This window comes from Camelina sativa, chromosome 13 (genome assembly GCF_030686135.1).
Source record: "Camelina sativa cultivar CO46 ecotype springtype chromosome 13, ASM3068613v1".
In the NCBI taxonomy this organism is placed as follows: Eukaryota; Viridiplantae; Streptophyta; class Magnoliopsida; order Brassicales; family Brassicaceae; genus Camelina; species Camelina sativa.
In genome coordinates, this window is record NC_141892.1 from 1,907,493 (window position 1) to 1,930,807 (window position 23,315).

General features: G+C 36.3%; 4 protein-coding genes, 1 long non-coding RNA gene and 1 pseudogene across 6 annotated transcripts; 4 read left to right on the forward strand and 2 right to left on the reverse strand.

Moving 5' to 3' along the window:
• Positions 1-219: 219 nt before the first annotated feature.
• On the forward strand, positions 220-1,394 carry LOC147929122 (uncharacterized; annotated as a pseudogene).
• Positions 1,395-1,451: 57 nt separating this feature from the next.
• Positions 1,452-2,967, forward strand: LOC104734516 (uncharacterized). Its single transcript, XR_015578268.1, has 2 exons — positions 1,452-1,887; positions 2,142-2,967. It is a non-coding gene; the product is annotated as an uncharacterized LOC104734516 (long non-coding RNA).
• Positions 2,968-7,038: 4,071 nt separating this feature from the next.
• LOC104734517 (putative mediator of RNA polymerase II transcription subunit 26b) lies at positions 7,039-10,406 on the forward strand. 2 transcript variants are annotated; one of them, XM_010454114.3, is made up of 8 exons: positions 7,039-8,347; positions 8,448-8,516; positions 8,598-8,680; positions 8,778-8,830; positions 8,949-9,098; positions 9,205-9,497; positions 9,590-9,671; positions 9,771-10,406. In XM_010454114.3, exons 1-8 carry the CDS (start codon positions 7,844-7,846, stop codon positions 9,887-9,889), a joined length of 1,353 nt encoding a protein of 450 aa, XP_010452416.1. In that variant the 5' UTR covers positions 7,039-7,843; the 3' UTR covers positions 9,890-10,406. The 2 variants fall into 2 exon arrangements, 1 of the variants encoding a protein (XP_010452416.1); XR_015578267.1 differs by having other exon boundaries at positions 7,043-8,347; positions 8,910-9,098.
• Positions 10,407-11,974: 1,568 nt separating this feature from the next.
• Positions 11,975-13,537, reverse strand: LOC104737844 (autophagy-related protein 18e-like). Its single transcript, XM_010458101.2, has 3 exons — positions 12,696-13,537; positions 12,300-12,589; positions 11,975-12,182 (listed from the first exon to the last, which is right to left on the reverse strand). Exons 1-3 carry the CDS (start codon positions 13,431-13,433, stop codon positions 12,071-12,073), a joined length of 1,140 nt encoding a protein of 379 aa, XP_010456403.2. The 5' UTR covers positions 13,434-13,537; the 3' UTR covers positions 11,975-12,070.
• Positions 13,538-14,928: 1,391 nt separating this feature from the next.
• Positions 14,929-17,429, forward strand: LOC104708600 (putative leucine-rich repeat receptor-like protein kinase At5g05160). The gene is made up of 2 exons (XM_087481772.1): positions 14,929-16,549; positions 16,641-17,429. The coding sequence occupies exons 1-2, from the start codon at positions 15,256-15,258 to the stop codon at positions 17,261-17,263; spliced, it is 1,917 nt and encodes a 638-aa protein (XP_087337898.1). The 5' UTR covers positions 14,929-15,255; the 3' UTR covers positions 17,264-17,429.
• A 36-nt stretch (positions 17,430-17,465) lies between these two features.
• LOC104734519 (cellulose synthase A catalytic subunit 3 [UDP-forming]) lies at positions 17,466-22,881 on the reverse strand. The gene is made up of 15 exons (XM_010454116.3): positions 22,515-22,881; positions 22,327-22,398; positions 21,933-22,128; positions 21,598-21,803; positions 21,407-21,509; positions 21,124-21,286; positions 20,718-20,984; positions 20,280-20,625; positions 20,063-20,200; positions 19,839-19,964; positions 19,547-19,759; positions 19,157-19,418; positions 18,859-19,061; positions 18,412-18,762; positions 17,466-18,247 (listed from the first exon to the last, which is right to left on the reverse strand). The coding sequence occupies exons 2-15, from the start codon at positions 22,348-22,350 to the stop codon at positions 17,663-17,665; spliced, it is 3,183 nt and encodes a 1,060-aa protein (XP_010452418.1). The 5' UTR covers positions 22,351-22,398; positions 22,515-22,881; the 3' UTR covers positions 17,466-17,662.
• Between the last annotated feature and the right edge of the window lie 434 nt (positions 22,882-23,315).

The following is a 23,315-nucleotide window of genomic DNA, read 5'->3' on the forward strand; positions in this document are numbered from 1 at the left end:
ATGAAAATGTATTAAAATGCAAGTAATGAAAACTCCTAGAAACTAAAAGGTAAATTTCTTATTTAAGAGTTGAGATAATGCATTGTAAAGTTGACTACATAATGACAGTAATTAAATCTTTGAATCCATGTTTTCTTAAGTTGACTACATAAAGAGCCACTAATTAAATCTTTAAACTCATATATAATTTTGTTTTCAGCCATATCTCAAATTTAATAGGGCAAAAAGCTATTAATTAAATTCACCCCCAACTTACTTTGGAAGTAAGTAATGTTTGCAGCTATTTTTAAGTAAACAAGTAATTTAATTCAGAAACAAATTTACCAAATACACTACGCCAATAGGCGAAGTAATATATCAAATATATCCAACAATTAAAATTTGCTAACCTTATGAGAGAGTTGTCGAAATATTGAACTTGATTGTTAAGTAAGTCTTTGCCATTTCCTTCAGTATGTATTTATGTTATTCAAACATAAGAAAATCAAACCTATAACTTTCCTTAATATTGAAAGTGCATACAAAGTATACAATCTTTAAATACCTACCGAGACGCAATCACATATCTAAGCCATCAGAACTTAATCTCTCTAAAAGTCTGATGGATCCGATCGATTACGAAATGTTGTCTTCGGACTCGAGTGACGTTAGTGATAGTAGCGACGATAGCTCTGCCACCGAACCGTTAGAGAGTCCAAAGTACCACCAATGCAAGTATTGTCCTAAAAGGTTTGTTAAAACACAAGCATTGGGTGGCCATCAAAATGCTCACCGGAAGGAGAGAGAGCTCGCCAGAAAACAAAATCAGGCATTTCAGACGCAATTGGAAGAGCCGGATCTCAATATATACGTGTACTCGAATTGGCGTCCGCATTCATTTCCAAATCAGTACGCACTTCCACCAGGATTTGAAGAACCTCGTTACAACAAAGATGGTAGGTCAGACAATCTAACCATGATGTGCAACCAATATGCGGGATCCTCGAGCTCTAAGTCAAGAAACGGGCCAAGGTAATTTCTTTACCGATATCCCACCCCAACCCCAACCTCAGCCGCATCAACCGTTATTGTTTGCATCGTCGCCACTATGTTTAGATCTTTGCCTTGGTGTTGGTAATTCCCAAACCCAACATGAAGAACCAAACGGTGCAATAGATGAAATAATTGCTGAGAGAGGGAATGTTGGTTCTCCTCTTTCTCTTTCACTCAAGTTATGAAATTGTAATGTTTCTGTTTGAAGTAATTTTGATTCACCACATCTGTGTTTACTAGCATGGTATTGGTTTGTTGTGTCAAATCCCTACATGTGCCCTTAAACATTGTAATAAATTTGGTTGTTTGCTTGCATTTAAAATATCATAATAAAAAAATAAAACTTTTATTTTATTCTGATTCTTGGGGGTGTAAAATTGTATTTCTAAGAATTTGAGCTGAAATCTATAAAACTATTATGAATTGTGTTCGATATAAGAATAAAAACATTAAGCAAAAGAAGGTTCTGTTCTTTCTTTCGAAAAGAAGCGATTTTTAAAAACGAAAACCGAACTTTTTCTCAATTCCGCCGCCTCTCTGTCTCACTTGTCCCATGGCGGAACGAAGAAGAAGAAGAAGAATTTGAAACTCCCTTGGAGCCATCGCATCAATCTCAGGACTATGATTCGGAGTTAGGTTTCATAATCGCGAACATAGTAGTGGTTGCAGTCCTACTACTCTAGCCGAATCAATGTTCGAGAGACGGTGGGATCTGGTTGGTGAACCTTTGAACCGTTACGACGAGAAACGCAATCAGTGTACTCAACACTCGATCTGTTCAACTGGGTCACATCGAGCGTACGGTAGCAGCCGCTCTCTCACCGTTGATTGACTCTCACATGATTGTCGTCGAAGGTATTGTACTAACCCAATACTTGGATCTAATTCCAATAAGGTATAAAAATTCCATGTCAAGTTCACGTTTTTGTAAAGTTAGAAGCTTCCTCTGTTGTCAAATTAGCGCTGGGTTAGTATTGATTTCGGAATTAGATACATCGTTTGGGTTATCTGAGGCTGTTGTGGTTAAGGAACATATGGAGATTAGCAGATTTTGAATGTCTAATTTGAACAAACATCATCATCACTCGATGTGCTCACATCTTTTGCAGGTATTGTATTCTTCAGACTCTCGAAAGAAGTAAACCATTGTGCCTTCTTCTTTGTTGTGGCTCTCTTACCCAGTCTGATCTCTACAATGCTCTGCCTCCTCAAAGGTCTCAGCTTTACTATCCTCCTTGCTCATGGCTTCGCGACAAGAAAACCCAAACACAAAGTCTGTTGTGTTCTCTCAGTTTAGGAAGATGCTGCTTCTACTCGAGATACCACTGAAAGCTGCGGGTTTCACTATCTTACGCTTGGATGGGGCAATGACTGTGAAGAAACGTACCCAAGTCATTGGAGAGTTTGGGAGTCTGGATGTAACCGGACCTGTGGTGTTGCTTACGAGCCTCTCAAGGCTTCTGGTGCTGGCATAAACCTAACGGCAGCATCAAGGGTTTACTTGTTCGAGCCGTGGTGGAACCCTGCAGTTGAAGAACTGGCCATGGACATGATTCATAGGATTGGACAGAAACAAGAGGTAAAAATGTTAAGGATGATTGCAAGAAACAGTATTGAGGAGAAGGTCCTCGAGCTTCAGCAGAAGAAGAAGAATTTAGCGAACGAAGCTTTTGAAAGAAAGCATAGAAAAGACCAAAGAGAGGTTAACGTTGAAGACGTGGTTGCTCTTATGTCTCTTCCTTAGTTTCACCGGTTGACTCCTTCCTTATCACGTCTCGGTTAGTTTTTTAATTGAAGTTTAGCTTGTAAATGCGTTTTCTGGTTTTCAATTCGGTTTACTTTTGATCGGTTTAATTTGGTTAAAGAAATTTTGACTTAAGTTAAAAGACTCTGTCTCTTTGATACGATTCAATGGAGTAGAAGTTTGGTTCGTTATTGTATGATTTGAATCATTTGACTTGTTAAAGTGGCATTTAAGTTTGTTATTTGCAATTAGTCGTACGTAATTAGATGAAATTTAGTTGGGGGTTAGATTACTTATGATGAGCCTTCACCTAACAAGTTTTAATTGACGTCAACACAATTCTCGTTTTCTAATCTTCACAAAGTCAAATTAATCAAACGGCGTCAAATATACGAAAGGGGCATATTTACTCTATCCATATCGTAAAAGTCACAACACGATCGAGAGAACACAATTATAATAAACTATGTAACTAATAGTCAACCATACAAAGCACAAAAATCTGTATTATCAGTCCAAACTAAATTATGCGATCTCTCTGTTTGTGTTGGTATTTTTTTTTTTTTTTTTTGTTGAAGAGTAATATCAATTTAAATTTTCACTATTTGATATTTGGACCAAGACATATACAGTATTCGGTTTTTAAGGAATGGTATATAACAATATTTGTTTCCTTTTGATAAAGAAGTCAACAATATGTTATTCCCATTTATGAGTTTTCATATTTTATATCTTTTGATACTATTCCAAGGAAAAAAAATGTCAATTTGTTTTGTCAAAAGTAAAAAATTTACAATTATGTGTGACCTACAGAAAAAAAAAATAGTTAGTTGGATATTATATAAGACAAAAATTTCAGATTTGATATTTGGACCATAAACAATAATTTGTTCATAATGCAAGATAACCTTAACTCTTTATAACAAAACAAAAACAAAAAAGATAGTAACTGTTAGTGATGGTGATATAGTTAGAGCCGCTAAAAATATGCGACAGTACAATTCTAGAGGTGTCTCAATTGATTGGTATAAGGTTAAGAAAGGTGAACATTATGTTAAACTTATAAATTAAGAAAAATTTATAGAAAAAGAAAAATAAAATTATTCATTCCCTTAGATTTTGAAGTTTTTAACAAGTCACTTACAATATATGGCCGTCTATTAACCACTTTAAATTGATGTTTAGTATTAGAGAGGGATTGTATTGTGATAGTATTAATTTTCATCTATATATAATGATTCCACGATCCTCTTTTTATTAAAACAGAAATACACGACTTCAAATTCATAGATTTTATATTTTTAATAAATGATTACAAATAAGTTATACATAGGTTATATATTATCTCATATATTAACTGGTTACATCGAAATATCGGGTGCAACTATAATTGGGGATATTCTAAATCCATATATTAATTGGTTACATCTAAATATTGGGTACAACCTTAATTGGGAATCTTCAAAATTGATAATTAATAGTTGATATATTAATGATAATAAATAAAATCATAGATATTCCAAACTGTATTTCCGTAAGATTTAGTCATATATCACATTGTTTCCAAAGATCTTTAAAGTTTAAACACAATATTACAAATTTATATTTCACAGATTTTATTGATAGACCACATTGTTAACCAAGTTATTAAAGGGATAAAAATATATTGTGAATCATAAAAAACGAATAAGATCTTTCTAATTTAACAAGATTAATCGATATCTCCGAGATCGTATTCTGAAATTAAAAATAAAATCTTAATCAGAACTTTCAAAATTTTGTATAAAATAAATTTAACCAGTATAATAACACGGATAATTATCTAGAATCATTAACAATATAAAACTTACAAAATATGTATCTTTTTAGAAGTCATTATATTTAACAGTTGATTTTATTACATAGGATTTTATCTAAAAAACTATTAAAAACAATCATATAAATTAATTATATATAAAACTTACAATATAAATAAAATAAATTTCAACTCCGCTTAATTTAGTTACACTAGTATTAGCCTCAAGGTACCACTACCAACTACCTAGGTGTATTTGGCGATAGGTCCTTTGCTTTTGGATATAATTATATAAGCCCACCTCAGCTTTGCGCTAGCTGTGACGATATCAATAAAAGGGCCTAAAAGTGGAGTAATTATAAAACATGAAAGAAACTTTTCTAAAGTCTTAGTATATATATACAACTTCGATATAAAACGAACACGAAAAATTGAGGTCGGTCCATGTACCTATATTTTGGTCGTACGTTGTATTATTTATGTAAATGTAAATATTGGGATAAAAATTATGAATATTATACAAGTAACTCGGAAGATCTTCTAACAAATGTCCGTTCTAGAACAAGCATGAGTCACACAAATGATTCAAATAAAGTACACACTGAACTGAACAGAGAGATAAATAGGGATGACGAAGCTAAAGTGTAAAAAGTAAAGTGCCTATTTATGAAGCCAAGAAAAAAGAAAAAAAAATTATAGTGAGACCGTCCCGTCCGTGGTAATAAGATGGATTTGATTTGTTGTTATCTCTTCCACACAGACACAAAACACGCACCCAGTTTCATCGGGTCCACTCTAAAGCAGCCACTATGTCTGCTTACGTGTCGGCTAAATGTAACGTCTGTCACATTCTTGTGACAGGGCGGTGAGGTTAGCAAACGAGTCGCAGGGGTTTTTAACGCGTTTGAAGATGAATAGATTCTGATTGGCTGCTAGTGTGTTACTACTTATCACCGCCCTAAATCCCGTACTTCTTCGTTTTGTCACGTATACCCCCATCTATAAAAAAAATCATATACTAGTTGATTTTGTTGACCAACAAACATTATTATATGCTTCAAATTCCACTATCAGGGAAACTTCGTTTGTTTTCTTTCTTGGTGCTTCAACAACAACAAACCAAGCTGTTTTTGTAGTCTGTTAAGTCTTAACTTATATAATAACTTTGTTAACACAAATCAAACTTCTTACCTTTTGTTATATTTTGAATTATAACAGTTATGCTTGTGGTATCATTATAAAGACAACATACGTTGTTATAACATGTAAATATGTAATCATAAAAAAAAATGTAATCATAAACGAGAAAATGCAAACACATGGAAAAGACAACGGATTTGATCAACAACAAAAAAAGAAAGAAAGAAAGGGACAATGGATGTCATAAGATAGTGTAGATGATCAGTAGATGTTATGTGTTTTGACTTAGATGCGTTTAAAAAGAAATTACTAAGTTAAGTAGTTAACTCATGGCTGTGACTGTAGGTTCAGAGACTAGAGTTGTAACTTCCATTAATAATCTCTAGTTCTCTATATTATGGCCGTAACAAGTATGGTTATGAAAAATAGTCAGTGAAAAATTGTGAGGGTAACGAGAATTTAGTGGGAATTGGGAACAATTTACTGGTTTCCAAAATATGATACTACTAACTACTCACTCTCTCATAAAAATTGATGTTTTGAGATATTTTTTTGTCACATAAATATTGATGTTTTGTAAACTTAAAAAATAATCATTGAAAATATTTAAAATTTTGAATGATTATTGGTTTAAAATTAAATAATATCTCTTTAGTTAAAAAAAATATATCTAAATTCAGTAATTATTGTTTTATTAAAATGTGTAAAAACTTTTATAAAATCATAAATTATTTTGTATCTAATCCATAGTACAACATATATTAAAAACATTGTTAACAAAGAAATACTTTTCCGTCTTACACATCTGACCAAAAGCACCTAATCCGATTTCTTATAATCATATAGATATTAGAAAAAAAAACATGAAAATAAAAGTGTACCATGGAATTATTTGTTTTGGATCGAATTAACCAATATAAATTCCATATCACTTTTTTGACTAGAGAGTATTGTTGACAAAGGATATTTTAATCACGAAATAATAATCTTCAAAATTTTCTCATTTAACGAAGTCCATAAGTCTCTTGGTAAAACTTACTTTTGACATTTTCCAACGTGATATAATCCATTAATAACTGGAGTGTAACTTATTGTGAAAAAAATGTAGAAAAACAAAAAAGAGTTTGACCTTGTTGTTCACTTAACTTGTGTCGTCGTTCAAGTACAACGCATGTTGTGGGGAAAAAAAAAAGAATAGTAGTATTGTTTTTCATTTAATACTAATCTTTTAAAATAATGAAAAGCCAAATAAGACCGATCAGGTCAAAAGAAAAGCCGTAAAGAAAATCCAACTAAAATAAATAAATAATAATCTCTTTTACAAAACAGATACAGAGACTTTTATAGAAAAAAAATAAACAAAAATTTAATATTTTTCTCTTTCTTCAACAAGGATCGATATAAATTTTTAATTCTAAATTAAATAGTAAATAAAAAAACAAGAGCTTTCTTGTTGAATTGAATTGTACATTGGTTTAACGTAGTAGAGCGAGAGAGAGCACTTGGGGGTTTTTTTTTTTAGATTAGACAACGTAACTAAAACTGTTTCGTGTTTGTCTGTTTTGTTTTTTTTTTCTTCTTCTTCTTTCTTTCTCATCGTTGCGGTGCTTTTTTTTTTTTTTTTTTTCTCGGGAGAAAATCCTTTGTGGGCTTTCCGGGAAAGTTTTGTCAGATTCGTAAAAAGAAAGGAAAAAAAAAGGGAGGAAATAAACAAAAAAATCCACAGAAGCATCCAAACAGATTTTGTGTGTTACCCCCTTATTGATTCTTCGTGATCAAATTACAAATCTTTTCGTTTTTGATCGTTTTGGCAAGAATTTATCTCCCAAAGTCTCAACCTTCAATTACATTCTTCTTTCAATTTGATCTCTCTTTTTTTTTTTTTTTTGGTAAGTAAGTCATTCGTCATTGAATATTAACAAAAAAAATCAAATCTTGCGGGTAGATTCGGAAGCTCTTCTCTCTTTTGGGATTGGAAATAATCCCAATCTTGTTCTTCTTCTTCTGAGAATTAGAAAAAAAAAATCTGACTTTTGCTTTGATTTCTTGTGGTTGAATCCGATTTTGTTCGATCGGATTCGAAATCGATCAAAGTTTCCATTTTTTTATTGACGGTTACGGCTACGGAAGCAATGAAAGCATCAGCTTCGTTAGAGAGCTGGAGAGAATATTTCCGGCGAGGAGATTCCGATATATTCGGGATCATCGATCATGCGATCATGGTCGCTGCTACTGATTGTCCTAACAAATTCAAATCTAGGAGAGACAAAATATCCGAGCTTTTGTTCTCCTGCAGAGTCAGTCGTTGCGTCGGATGCGACCACCTCGAGCTTTCTGTTCCCGGAGACGACGACGAGGCTAATCTTGGAGCCGCCGGAGGGAATGGTGACGGTGGTGGAGCTGCGGCGGAAGATTATGAGGTTGGTGGTGGTGGTGGTGGTAGTAAAGAGAGCAAAGCTAACAGTAGCAGAGGAGATAATAATCACATCGATGAGATGAATTTGAATAGTAATCAGATTGTTAGCAATTATACATTTGATGAAGCTGAGGCTTTGAGTGATGAGATTGAAGAGTTTTCTGTGATTTCTAAGGAGGTTGGTAGGATCAAAGAGATCTTACTCAATAAAGAATTAGAGGTTTGATGATCTCTATAAAAGTCACAATCAATCTTTTTTTGTTAATTTCAATCAAAATGTGTTCTGATTGTTTTTTTCTTTGTTCTTATTCTTCTTGCAGCCAAACTCGGTGTTACTCGAATCTTTGAGACATCTTAAGTTGATGTCTTTGAATGTGGATATTCTTAAGGTTGGTTTCTTGGAGGAATAGTTTTTGTTGATCTGGAAGTTGAGTGATGATGTTTAAAAGGTTTGCCATTAATTCTCGCAGAGTACTGAAATTGGAAAGGCTGTTAATGGCCTGAGGAAACATGGTTCTGATAAGATTCGCCAACTCGCTAAGACTCTTATCGCGTATGAGATTTTCATCTTTCATCAAGTCATAAGTTTGGCAATTCTTCTTACTCTTTTGGAATGTGAGATTGAGTTTTTATCGTTGGGGTTTATGCAGAGAGTGGAAGGAGTTAGTGGATCAATGGGTGAATACCACAAAGGAAATTGCTGGTAATTGCGCTCTCTCTTTTCGATCCTTTGATGTCTTATAGGCTACGTACATGACTTATAATATGGTTTCTTGAATTAGATCCATAGTGTTTGGTTCTAATTTTGTGTTTAAAAACAGGTGCTGAAGGTACACCAGAGTCTGCAAACCCATCTGTAGTTGATGAAGAAGAGGAGTTCCCATCGCTTCCATATGATGTTGATATCTTTACACCTGAACCAAACGGATTTGAAATCTCACACTTCTTTGATTCCTTAGACGTTGATGGAAGTGAGTTAAACAAACTACTCTCTCTTGTTTGTTTGATACCATGCTTTTTAGCTCTTATGTTCGTTCGGTTGATTAATCTTTCCGGGGGGAATGTTTGTTGTATCAGATCCTCGTAACTCTGGGGAATACAACAATAGCCGAGAACACGAAAGAAGACCACAAAATATCGCCAAGAGAAGACCTGAGGGAACACAAATGAGGATACAAGATGCTCCGTTTAGATCTATTAAGCCATCATCAGCTACTGGTTCTGATGGGACTAGGAGACCTCCAAAGCAAAGTACAGAGCAAAGGATGAAGAACGAAACTGTATCTGTTCACAAGTCTGAAAAACCCATGATCCAAAGGAAACCGCTTGTTACAGAGCAGAAGCGGAAAGCTCCAGGACCTCAACAAGAAGTGAGTGTGGAAACAAAAGCTCTTAATATATTTTTTGATCATATTCTTGGACACAAAACTGATACTGGTTTTTTTGTTCTTGTCCCTTGCAGAAACTTAAAGGTCTTGACGCAGACGCAAGGTTTGAGTTTGCAAAGAGGAAACTTCAAGAGAGCTACCAGCACCACGAGAATGGTTTGTTTCTTATACTTCATTCTTATTACAAGTTTTTTTCAATACGTTCTGAGAACGAAAGAACTGATAAACATACAAATGTTTGTGATCTTACCACAGCCAAGAAGCAGCGAACAATACAAGTACTTGAAATGATCCCAAAGCAAGGTAGCTCTCAGAAACCTCAGCTCAAGAGACCTGGAATGGGCAACAGGAATTGGACAAACGGGCGGAAATAGCTTATTCTCTTTCAAAATGGTGAATAACACTCAATGGCGAAAGACATCATCACTACATATACGTACGTACCACACATATCCGCAGTCACTGGTGCAATAAAAGGTTAAACAGATTCTAGCTCCACAAACTGGAGATAGAAACAAGCAGAGGAGGAGGAACAGATTCCAACATAACTTTACTTTGAACATAACTTTTTACTCCTCTGTTTTGTTCTGTCTTGGATTAACCAACTGCAGCAGATAGGATCCCCCCAATTATTGTTACTTTATGTGTTCTTCTTCTACTACATTCTTGAGACTTTTCGGTACAGTCCCGGTTTAGTTTTGGTTTTGGGACGGAGAGAGGGGTCCCTTCATATAATATAAAAAACTGTAAAAGAAGGTAGAAAAGCTCATTCGAATAGACCGGCTCTTCACCTAACTTTTGTATAGTAGTATAATGTGAAATGGTTTGGGACACAATAGAGAGATGATGACGACATTTTTTTTTTCCAAAATTAATAAATACATTTAATGATATGAATGTGATTGTGACCCAAATGTTGTTATATTATTTATGTATATGAAATTGAGAAAAAAGAAAAGAAGATGCATTGCATTGAAAGGCTTAAAGAAGGTGGGTGGATAAGAAAAGAAGAGAAGAGAAAGGTGGTGGTGGTGGGAGTTAACGTGGATGGATAGGAATGTTGCATTGTGGTCTTTGTGCGTGTTTGTGTTATCATATAATATACTAATAGTTATTACTATATCTTGGTGTTACGCGTTCACGCATTTCACCACATGTACCACGTGGAGTTCTACACCTTCCAATCTTTCATTCTTTCTATTTTATTGAAGGGAAAGAAACAAACAGTTGGATACTTTGGATAGAGAAAAAATCTTATTTATGGTCACGATTTTATTTTGTGAAAAAAGGAAACGTACTTTATAGTTTGATTGAGAAAGTAAACCCAAACACCTACTATTTGGACAATAACGAACGTACTGATTTTGGCATTGTTGGTAAATCGTATGGACAGGATGTATTGGTTGTTTTTGTAGAAGTTTAGCATGTGATGAAATACAAAAACTGTAGTCTGTATACCAAACTGAAAAGACATTAACGTTTAATTAGCAAGTTTCAAAATTACATTTATTTTTGGGCGTATGACTAAATAATGGGTCATTATTATTATTAAGTGATAAATTATCTATCGAATCAACATGGATTTTATTACTAATTGAAGAATCAATATATAACGAATAATTGACCTATATAGATATATATACATATTATATACTGATCTAGTCTTACACTTAATTTTTTGATGTGAAACATTCTAATAGGATTAATGAATGACTCAATATAATGTGCGGCTTAGTTAATGATATTTGGTTTCTAGTCATTGGATTAGGAAGACTTAAAAATTAATAAATGAAGCATGTGAAGAAAATAAAGAAATATACGGAGTTGAGAAATTTTGACTAATTCGTGAATTGACCATAGCGATTACCTACAGCGGCGTTTTTTCTTTACATGCAGAAGTCGACATAAAAAAAAAAAGTATCGCATCGGTTCTGCCGACACATAATATTTTAGGTTAGCATTTATATATATAATGTGAAATCTAAGATAAATAAACAGCTAATCGTTACAAAATTCCTTACGTCGTAATCAATGGTGAGGTGAAGAAATAAGAGTTGACATATGAAATAATTTGGGGAATAGTAAGATCTATATTGCGGGTCAAGATATTAGATATCTAGGTAGTGATTATTGATGGAATCGTTTAGGCCCAAATTAAAAGAGCCTGCTCCAACATGCATTCACCCTTAATTAATAAAGGATTCTAATTGCTGTGGAATCTAATTGCAGATACAATTAATATAATTTGGTATAATTACCATATCTTCACGTTTGATATTAACGTTAGTCCGCTGATTTTTCATCATTGAGAACGTTCACCAAATTTTCAATATTTTGAAAAGATTGATTTCACTTTTATAATATTAGTCAACTTGTTTGAGTTTGACTTAGTATTATCTGATATACTGTCCGATCGACAGTGTTCGCAAACATTAACAGATTTATGCGTACAAAAAAAAAAATCAACATAATTTATTCACAAGAAAAGATAGTACAAAATTGTTTGTTTGAGTTTTATAAACGGTAAAGAGTAAATTGTTTGAGTTAATTGTTGATCAAATCACAACCATTGTGTCGCCCGTCTCTTGTTGTAAGGATAAGAAGCATTTGTGTTCCAACTCCACCATCTGTCCACCATCTGTTTGATCAAATCTGCACCTCCGGAAACTTCACATTTTTCCGGTCGGAATGAGAATAAAACATTTAATCATTAGACTCTCCAAAAAGGAGCCAAAGTGGAGTCTTAGGTCATGGAAATTAAACTGAAGAGAAATTAAAGCTTACCTTCCATCCATGCCTACGAGAAGAACATTGTTCTCTGATCCAAAACCTACAATGAACTTGGTTGAAGATGGCAACGAGAACTGAGCAAACGACCGTTCATTCTCGTACAAATACTTCGGTAAGATCCCTCTTATGAATGACGACGAAGACTCCTCCGGATTAAAACTAAGAATGTCAGGTCTCAAACGAAATACATGGAGAGTCCCTTTTTCACTTGACGCAGCTACCCATTTTAGATTCGAAGAGATTGCTACGTTATAGATCTCTGCTCTTTCCATTCCTCTCCGAAACTTCACCAAGAAAACCAAACATATCAAACTACTTAAGCAATCTACAAAACATATATAATATAAAATTTTAGGGTTTAATATAAATTTTCTAGGGTTAAGTAATTACCTCTTGTAAGAGAGTACCATCAAGGGTGTTAAAAACCCTGATCAGAGTTCCTTTCGTGCTAACGGTGGCAAGCAGACTTCCATCGATTGTCAAATTCATGCAAGCAATGGCAGAATCATGTGCCTTAATGAATTTGATTACATTCCGTTTCAAGTCATGGACCTGAACTTGTCCCGGATGAAACCCTGGACAAGCCAAGACTGCTTTTGTCTCCACGTGAGAGACGCAACACAGTCCTTTCGGGTTCATGATGGTTTCAATCAGACAGTAAACCTTAAGGTTGTTGAAATTGTAGACATAGATGTTCTGTTTCAGGACAACCACAATGTGTTCTCTCATCAGTTTCACGGCAACAACTTCTGATTTAAAAGCGAGTTGGCAGAAACAAGAGTTCATGTGATCATCCCAAACGAAGAGTTTGTTAGGAGGGTACTTGGAATTATTATAACCGTTGCCAACAAGAGCAAATAGGTTATAAAGGAAGAGCATCTCAGCGGTCTTGAAGCCTGATTCGTGTGGAGCACGGCTGATGCTTTTCTTGATCATTGGGTTGCAGCTATACACATCGAAACCGCCATCTGTTCCCACTATGAAACCGCTACAATCCTGGTTCCAAGCTACTGATAACACCTTCAAGTCACCCTTGGCTTCATCACGTGGCGAATCGAAAGTATCATCAGATCTTGAAAGCGTTAATATTCCACGGACTCCACGGACTGTGGAGATTATCGAATTCATTCTTTTGTTTTTCCAAAACGAAACCACAGAAGAAAGAGCGAAGAGACGAGACGATGCTTAGTTTAGAATATCAAACGCTTCTCATGAAAAGTCGGGAAATCTTTGTAGAGATAGTTTGGTACAGTAGTTTATAAAGTAAAAAGCTAGATTCCTAAATAGAGTACGAATAGGAAGAGACTCCAAACAATATCAAATCTTAAAATAATACTTTATGAAAATTAAAAACTCACAAATTAATATCAAAGTAGAAGATCTCATTAATAAAAAAACAAAAAAAAAAAACAGTTCTACATCAAAGACATATTTTGATAAATATTAAGATCCACCTCCTTACTTAAATTGTGTTTTTGAGTCAAAAATATACCTTCCTTGGAAAACTTCATGAAATAAACTGAATCCAACCTACGTACACACACGGCCGACTTAATTAAAAACGAAAGGGGAATGGGACTTAAAGCAAACAACTTTGTTGTGAATTGTTATAGATTTGTGATGTCGAGAGAGTCTTGCATAAACATGAATGTTATAGTCGCTTGCCAAGCAATGGTGATGATGTATTCTTTAGTATGGTTGACTCTCGGGTGCTTAAGCCATTGGAGAATTGTATGCAGTAGGCGCATCGGTGAAAGGTCATTATCTTCACCATGTCCATCCTTGCTTCATTCGGCATTACATTTTTTTTGTTCTATGTTGTTTTGTAAAACGCCATCTAATCGTTAAAGCAAGTCCTCAAGTTTTGGGGACAGAAGATGTGTTTTTGTCCATAAATTCAGAGATTTGAGAAGACAGTTGATGGTTGCTGCAAAATCATTCAATTATTACAGTAAAAAAAGAACTCAATCATGAGTTTTTAAGGCAGAGGTGAAAAATCATAATACTAATGTCACTTCATAGTCAATCTTCATGGATTAATAAACCATCATTACCCATTATTCAATCAGTTAGACCAAACCAACCTAATGAATTGTGAAGGATTTGAAAAAGCAAATCTCATAGTACAGTCATACACATAGAGTGATATATTCTCTCATAAGTCAATATCATCTTTGATCCTCTCTTGTGTTCTTACACTTTATGCACCTAATTCTGTTAAATGCAATTTATCAAATTTAAACAGAAACCCCACTTGCAGTGGTTGGTTTGGTAAATAATCTCTCTATACAAAATTTTCACACTTTACTTTTTCAGTGGTGAAAAGTCTTGCAGACGGGTCTCTTCAAAACCCAACACAATTTAACCTACTTTTTTGGTGAATGTTTGTGGATAACTTTTTATAATATCAATATGCAACAAAGTAGAATCGGACGACCAGTAACAAATTAGAATACTAATTAAACTCATTTTTGTGGTTAATTTTTATAAACATTCTTAAATAATCTGATGATGAGATCGATCACTACCTTTTTTTTTTCTTGATCTGCATTCTGTATAATGCAAAGCAAAGGAAAAAAGCAAAATATTCTTTAATTTTATAGTGTCTTTTGTCTCTTAAAGAACAAATGAAAGAAGCAAAAAATGGGATGCTTTTGCTTTTCTTTCCCTCCTTTCTTTGCGGTGTCTTGCTTTTTATTTTTCTTTACATATTATTTTGAATTTTGAATCTCACCTTTTCTAATTTATTAAAAACAACCCATTATGTTTACTTAACAATGGATTCAAACCAACTAATCATTGATTTTTTTCATCTTATTTGAGCTCACTTTTTCTTTTTAACTCTCTTTACCACATGCAAACAAAACACTAAGTACAAACCTTTCATAAGAAATTCAAGTTTTTCTTTCTCAGATCATCTCATGGAGTAAGTTACCAAAATAGCTCAACCATGACCTCTTCTCACACCGCCTTCGCCGCTGCCTCCTGCTTTCTCTTACTCGCTGCAACAGCTGTTTTGGTTTCAGCAGATTTAGCATCAGACGAACAAGCCCTTCTCAACTTTGCAGCATCAGTCCCACACCCACCAAAACTCAACTGGAACAAGAACCTTTCTCTCTGTACCTCATGGATCGGCATCACCTGTGATGACACCAACCGCACCAGCCGCGTTGTAGCTGTTCGTCTTCCCGGAGTTGGACTCTACGGTTCAGTCCCTCCTGCTACATTAGGCAAACTAGACGCTCTTAAAGTCCTTAGCCTCAGATCCAACTCGCTCTTTGGAACTTTACCTTCTGATATACTCTCACTCCCTTCTCTTCAATACCTTTACCTCCAACACAACAACTTCTCCGGCGAACTCGCTAATTCTTTGCCGTCGATCTCCACTCAGCTTGTTGTATTGGACTTGTCTTATAACTCTTTCTCCGGTAACATTCCTTCCGGTCTCCGGAACTTGTCTCAGATCACTGTTTTGTACCTTGAAAACAACTCTTTTGATGGTCCCATTGATGCTCTTGATCATCTCCCGAGTGTAAAAATTGTAAATTTGAGCTATAACAACTTGAGTGGACCCATCCCAGAGCATCTCAAGGACTCGCCCGAAAATTCTTTCATCGGAAACTCATTACTATGTGGTCCACCTCTGAACCCATGCTCAGGAGAAGCCATGACTCCATCTTCAAACATTCCAAGACCATTGTTAGAGAATCTTCATCCTGTCCGGAAAAGACAGAGCAAAGCTTATATAATCGCCATTATAGTCGGATGCTCTGTAGCCGTTCTTCTCCTTGCAACTGTTTTCTTGGTTTGTCTGTTGAAGAAGACGAAGACAGAAGAAGGCGGCGAAGGAGGGAGAACGCAGATGAGTGGAGTGAATAGCAAAAAACCGCAGGATTTTGGGAGCGGAGTTCAAGATCCAGAGAAGAACAAGCTCTTCTTCTTTGAAAGATGCAATCACAATTTCGACCTTGAGGATCTTTTGAAAGCTTCTGCTGAAGTTCTTGGTAAAGGGAGTTTCGGAACGGCTTACAAGGCCGTGCTTGAGGATACAACCGCGGTTGTGGTGAAACGTTTAAGAGAAGTCGTGGCAAGCAAGAAAGAGTTCGAACAGCAAATGGTGGTTGTTGGGAAGATTAACCAGCATCCGAATTTTGTACCGCTCCTTGCTTATTACTATTCGAAAGATGAGAAGCTATTATTCTACAAGTATATGACGCAAGGAAGCTTGTCCGGGATCTTGCACGGTGAGTCATTATGAAACCAAACCCTAACTTTTCTTTTGTAGTTTAAACCTTGTAGGTCACGAAAAATATTGTTTCTTTTTTAATCGGATAGGAAACAGAGGAGTCAGAGGAGTAGACTGGGAAACGCGGATGAAGATCGCGACAGGGACTTCAAAAGCAATCTCTCACCTTCACTCTTTGAAATTCGTTCACGGAAACATCAAATTGTCCAACATACTTCTCACTGAAGACCTTGAACCATGTCTCTCCGACACTTCTTTAGTCACACTCTTTAACCTCCCAATTCACACACCGAGAACCATCGGCTACAATGCTCCTGAGGTGATTGAGACGAAGAGAGTCAGTCAAAGGTCAGACGTTTATAGCTTTGGTGTATTGATTCTCGAAATGCTAACCGGGAAGACACCTTTAACTCAGCCTGGTCTTGAGGATGAGCGTGTGGTCATTGATCTTCCGAGATGGGTTCGGTCTGTTGTGAGGGAAGAGTGGACAGCAGAGGTTTTCGATGTCGAGCTCTTGAAGTTTCAGAACATTGAAGAGGAGATGGTTCAGATGCTTCAGCTTGCGCTGGCTTGTGTCGCAAGGAATCCAGAGTCGAGGCCAAAGATGGAAGAGGTCGCGAGGATGATTGAAGATGTGAGCAGATCTGATCTGCTGCTTCAGTTACAGCAAAACAGAACATCCTCAGAGGCTACTTCGAATGTCTCTGAATGATTTCTCATTTCTACCAAAAGTTTCTTTGATCAATTCCACTTCTGTCTTATTGAATAATGTTTACTTTACTTTTGTATCGTAGTTTAGTGCGTCGTGATCAAATTATCGTCCTGTGAATTTGAATCTCTTTGACTTTTTGTTGAAAATAATTTCGCTTTTTATCTTAGATTAGTGAACAAGAAACAAGAAAAAACAACATTCGTTTTCACTTTAATTATATAATCTTTTCAAATTAACTATAGTAAAAATATTCTACACATAAAATTATGACACCACGAGAGAAGAACGGACAGACAATACAAATAACAAAAATAAAAGGTGAACAAATAAAACAATGAAAATTAATTTAAATTCTGTGTTTTTTTTTACTCAAAACAGGTAAATATTTGCGCTTACTCCTCAGCAGTTGATTCCACATTCCAGAATGTCCGGGCCAGTGACTCGGCTAGTGAAGGGGTCAATCCTAACCCACAACAGCGAGAAGATGGAAGCCAAGAGAACAGACCAGACCACAACAATGGTAGGAGTCCGGTTCTGACGACCCATCAAACCCTTGAGGAAAGGGTACAAGTGAACAATCACCCAGAAGGCAAAGAACAACTTACCAAAGAGTGGTCCCCATGATTGGTATCCACTGTTGATAGCATAAGAGACTCCTGCAACAACTCCCACAAGGTTTACAATGAGCAGCGTCGTTGGTGGAATCAGAAGCGTTGTCCATTTGAACAAGTAGAGCTCGGCAAAGTCTCCGTCTTCATCTGAAGCTTTTGAGGTGACTGTGAAGTTTGTGTCAATACCGGCAAGGACTTTGAGGAGACCTTGAACCACGGCGAATAAGTGAGCAGATACTCCACCAATGACCCAAAACTGCTCGTTTCTCCACCATTCGTCTATGCCTACACCACTCCACCTCATTTCTAGGATACCCGTGGCAAAAATGGAGAGAAAGAGCGACAGAAACCATATACTTGCAATGTTGCTAATCTGCAAAAGAGGAACAACAATACAACCAGCGGATCAGGTTTTGAAACCATAACTCTCTTCAATTTACCGTCTCACGAATCGTTGACAAACACAACATGGTTTCACATAAAACAGAACGTAATAAGGGTTTGTTCTAAAGATAGAGAGAGAGAGAGGTGTCAAACCTGAGGAATAATAAACTGGTTGGTGAAGAGACAAACTGCAGGCAATGTGCAATACAAGAGAAGAGGAATGGAGGTGATTGGGTATATGGTTGTGTTCACATATGCAAACCTCTCAAGAAATTTCAGCCTCCCATTGTAACCATACCATATAGGACAATGCCGACTGAAGAGAATCTCAACTGAACCTAAAGCCCACCTCAGCACTTGGTTCAGACGGTCTGAAAGATTGATAGGAGCAGACCCCTTGAAAGCCGGAAGCTTTGGCATACAGTAAATGGATCGCCATCCACGGGCGTGCATTTTGAACCCAGTCAAAATATCTTCTGTCACAGAACCATAGATCCATCCAATCTGAAGAAAGACAGCGGATGATACAAACAAAGTGAGTGTCAAAGTGGACATGTCAGAACATTGCAGTTGCATGTAGGAGTTAAAAATGAGACATACCTCCATTCCCCAATCTGACTTATCCTCATAACCACAACTAATTACATGAATAGCCTCTTTGAGAAGGTTTTCTGGAGTTGCTGAAGGAGGAACACCCCCATTTTCCATAAGGGTAGAAGCAACAAAAACAGCAGACTGTCCAAATCGCTTCTCCAGGCTCATTTGCGACATCAAGAGCGCCTTTTCATCGTCAAAACCAGCACCTGAGTTTTATAAATGTTCGATAATTAGGATATAATGAGATACCTAATCTGGAAATTATTTAAACAAAGAAGAAATAAAAAAAAAAGACTTGTACCTTCAACTCCCTCTTCAATGTCATCAAGGTTGAATACAGGAACAGTTGAGTCAGTATGCCTGCCTGATTTCTTTTTGTCGGACTCTTTCTTAGATTTGGAATTCTTCTTTCTTGCTCCACCACAGAGCTTAGACAAAAGACTTGGCTTCTTGTGTTTTACTTTTATTGGAGGTTCATAACCATATAACGCTGTTCTGTTGAAAACACACCCAGTTCCCACATATACAGGTCCTTGAATCCCATCTAAACCTCTCAAGTTAATCTGAAAAACGTATCACAGAAAATTACAACAAAACTCTAGAAACTGAATGTTTAAATGTATATTCATGTCGAAAAAGATTTTAAAAGAACAAGAACAATTGGACGCAAGTATAGGTTAGTATGACTTACATCAAAGAAAACGGTATTACGATTAGCATATCTATCGTTCTTATCAATACCATCGAATCTTTGTGGGAACTGAACATAACAAACTTGCTTCCCTAGGTTCGGGTCCATCAGGAAGCACATCGCTTCTCTTAAGGCTTTGCTGTTATTTATGTAGTGATCACAATCAAGATTCAAGATGAAAGGTCCATTGGTAAGGACTGCTGCAACTCTGACCTGTTCATTTGAAAAGTACACAGGTTAGACTAACAAAACAGAGAAAATAGTAGTCAAAATTCCGAGACCAGAAACCTACAAGTGCATTCATGGCACCAGCCTTTTTGTGGTGCTGGAATCCTGGTCGCTTTTCTCGAGAAACATACACCAAACGTGGAAGCTCATTGCCCTCTGCATCAAGTCCACCATTTTGCCCTAAGAAAACCTGCATTCAACAAATGCTACTTCACTACTTCAACAATGAACTTCTAGAGAGAGCGAGAGAGCATACTCATTCTCCATACTCAAACCAATTTCTCTTACCTGGATCATTCCTGGATGGTCCCTTGTATTATTTCCAGGCCATGGTGTACCATCTTGCATAACCCACCCTTCTTCAGGACATTTTAGCGCCTTGGAAACAAGTGCATTGATTCGGATCTTAAACTCCTCATATTCCCTCTGCAGGACAATAAAAGGTCGATATAGCATACATTAAAATGAAAGAGAGGATGACTACAAGACTAAACTATAAACTTACCTTCATAGCTCTACGATCTTTGACAAATGATGTCTGAACTTTGTCCTTCAAGTAATCTATCTTCGCAGCAAAATACCATTCTGGTGCGCGAGGCTCAATGCTATATTTCTTGCAGAATGGTACCCATTTACGAGCAAATTCTGATGTTTCTGCAAGTGATTCAAATGATAGCATAGCAGCACCATCATCAGAAACATAACAGGACACCTTGTCAACCGGGTAGTCAACAGCCAGAATAGAAAGCACTGTGTTGGCTGTCACAAGTGGTGGCTCCTTCAAAGGGTCAACAGTACTCACAAAAATGTCAACAGCCGCTAACTGTGACGGCTCACCTTCACGATCATACCTGTTTCAGAATTTAGAATGATCAGAGTTAAATGTTATAGGCAGTCAATCCTTTGAATAATTTCTCCAGTAGAATGTGGAACTAGAACTTACCTTAAAGAAAGCCTGTCGAGGTAGGTTTCACGGTTCACAGGAAACCACTTGGGAAACTGATCCAAAATCCAGGACATGGCAAACCAGATCTCACATATCACGGAGACCAGCCACAGAGCGAAAGCATTTGGCACTGGATTTGTTATCCGGTAATGCAAGAAGAGACACAGAATAACAAGCCGCAACATGATAACCATTCTGTAAGGATTGATCCGGGATGAAGGAATTGAAACTTTTCTTGACAGAGGCTGCCTTGCTTCGTCATTCCTGTAAAACAAATAAAAATGGAAAATGAGCATCAGGACATTGCTTAAAAGGAAAGATGCTCAGATTGTGGAATCTCATAACCCTGAAGAAGAACAGGACACCACGACGGACCAAACAAGATTAAAAAACAAGAACTCACAGCAAAGCTTCATCTGCAAGGATATCTGTGCTGGCGTCAATATCTCCTCCACCTCTTTCAGAAGCAGCCTGAGTGCTCACAGGACCAGTGTTCTTCTCCTGCTTCATTTTCCAGCCGTCAACTCTCTCCTTCCAAGCTACAGGATCCACAACCCTTCTATTTGCTGCAGCGTGAATCATAAAGAGTTTATTGTTTAGAATTTAGAAATTTGACATAAACGTGAAGCCTACCCAGGTACAAGTATGATATGCGTTGGCCATCTAGTAAGGAAAAGGATATTTACGTGATTGGTTGACATCTGATGAATACGGAAGGCGCTTTCCACCAGCTATAGTAGAAGATACGGAGAGTCGTTCAGGTGAAGCAGCAGAAAATTCTCCTGAAGTCTGTAAAATAAGTAAATAACAAAATCAGATTCCAAAAAAAACTCAATTGCGAAAGCTTAAGAGGGAAGAATGAACAACAATGCCTTACATCTTGTCTGCTCGTGAGACGAGGAAGATGATTGTGAGAGATCTCTTTATCATACTGGGGCTCCCCCATCTCCTCTCCTTTCCCGCGTGTAAGATGCCATCCAAGCATCCGCTCTGAAATCTTTTCCTTCTGTGGGTAGTTGAAATCAACAGTGCCTTCATCAGCTAAACCATCCTCGTCTTTATCACCAGGAATAGCAGGACTACCTAGACTCAAAAATAAGCAAATTGTTATAAATACTAATCTGATTAACAAATTCAAATACTAAACTATGGATGCGCAACGAAGACAGTTAGATAAAAGATGGATCGAAGTCAGGAAAAGTCAGATCATACCTTTGAGTCTCTTGTATCTGGTTTTGCATTGAGGACAAGATTGATTACCATCTTTCCTCTCATACTCATAGCAAGGCCTACACACAGGGAATGAACAAAAATCACACGCCACAAAAGGATCTTCATCAACAGTCTTGCCGACATTGTCACTACAGATCTGACAAATCTGTGGAACAACGTTCTTCATCGGCTTCCCCTACAAATAATTAAGTGGAAACAAGAAGGCCAAAATTAGAAACCTAAAAACAGAGAAATTGAAATCAGATCTCTCTCTCTCTCTCTCTCAACACACAATTCAAAATCAATTCCATTATCTACGATTCCTGATTACTTGGGGGATTATATAGAAGAAAGTGTGAAGAAGAATGAAGAAGCAAGAATCAAAAACACATACCGCGGTTTCGCCTTCGGATTCCATCGTCACTTAACTTGCTTCGACCACTGAAACGTCGGGGATAGTTCAAATCTGTTGGGAACGATCAAAAGCATAAGATACGATTAGATCTGAAGAGATCCAAGTGAAAAAAAGAGAAGTCAAATCTGAAGAATGGATCACACGGAGTGAGGAGTTGAAAGGTTTACCATGAGATCTGAAGATGGGAGTAGTGATGTGACTCTCTCTTTCTGGATCCGAGAGGGAGAGAGATATATGTAAGTAAGTAAGGAGGAATCTGTGAAGATGGCTTTAGAAGGAAGATGCAAAGGGCAAAGCTGGTTTGTCTCTTCTCTGCTCGTCACTCTTTCAGATTTTTTCTTTTAAAAAAAACATTAATATATTTTGTCACTAATCATATCCAACCAAGCAACAACCACCACCACCACCGACAACTTCCACAGTCGATTTCTTTTTTTTTACAGCATTACAGTGAAAGTAAAAAAAAAAAGGAACAAGAGCCGATAAACCTTGAAAAAATTAATAAGAAAACGAATTAGTGATAAGTCTATGTCCAAGGAATAAATCAAGAGTCAAGACCTATTGATAGTGATACTTCTAAAATAGGAGGAGTGTGAAGATTAAACCAAAAGCACAAGTAATGTGGTAAAAAGGAATTCTTCTTACCTATAAAACTTAAAAATATTTGCCGACAAAAAAAAAAACTATTAAATTAACGGATTAGTCTAATGAATAAATAAATCAAAAATATATTGATTGTTGACTAAATAGTAAATACAGTAATACTGATAGTGATACTTATACTAGAAATCAAATAAATATGGGCTAAAAATAGCGGGCTGAAAAAAGCAAAAGGCCCAACGGAGTCGAACAATCTAAATGGGTTTGGAAATACAACTGGTTTGTTCGGTTTACGTTATTTACGAGAGAAATTGAATCGAACCGAACTGAACAGAACCCAATAATTTATTAAATAGGTCAAACATAAA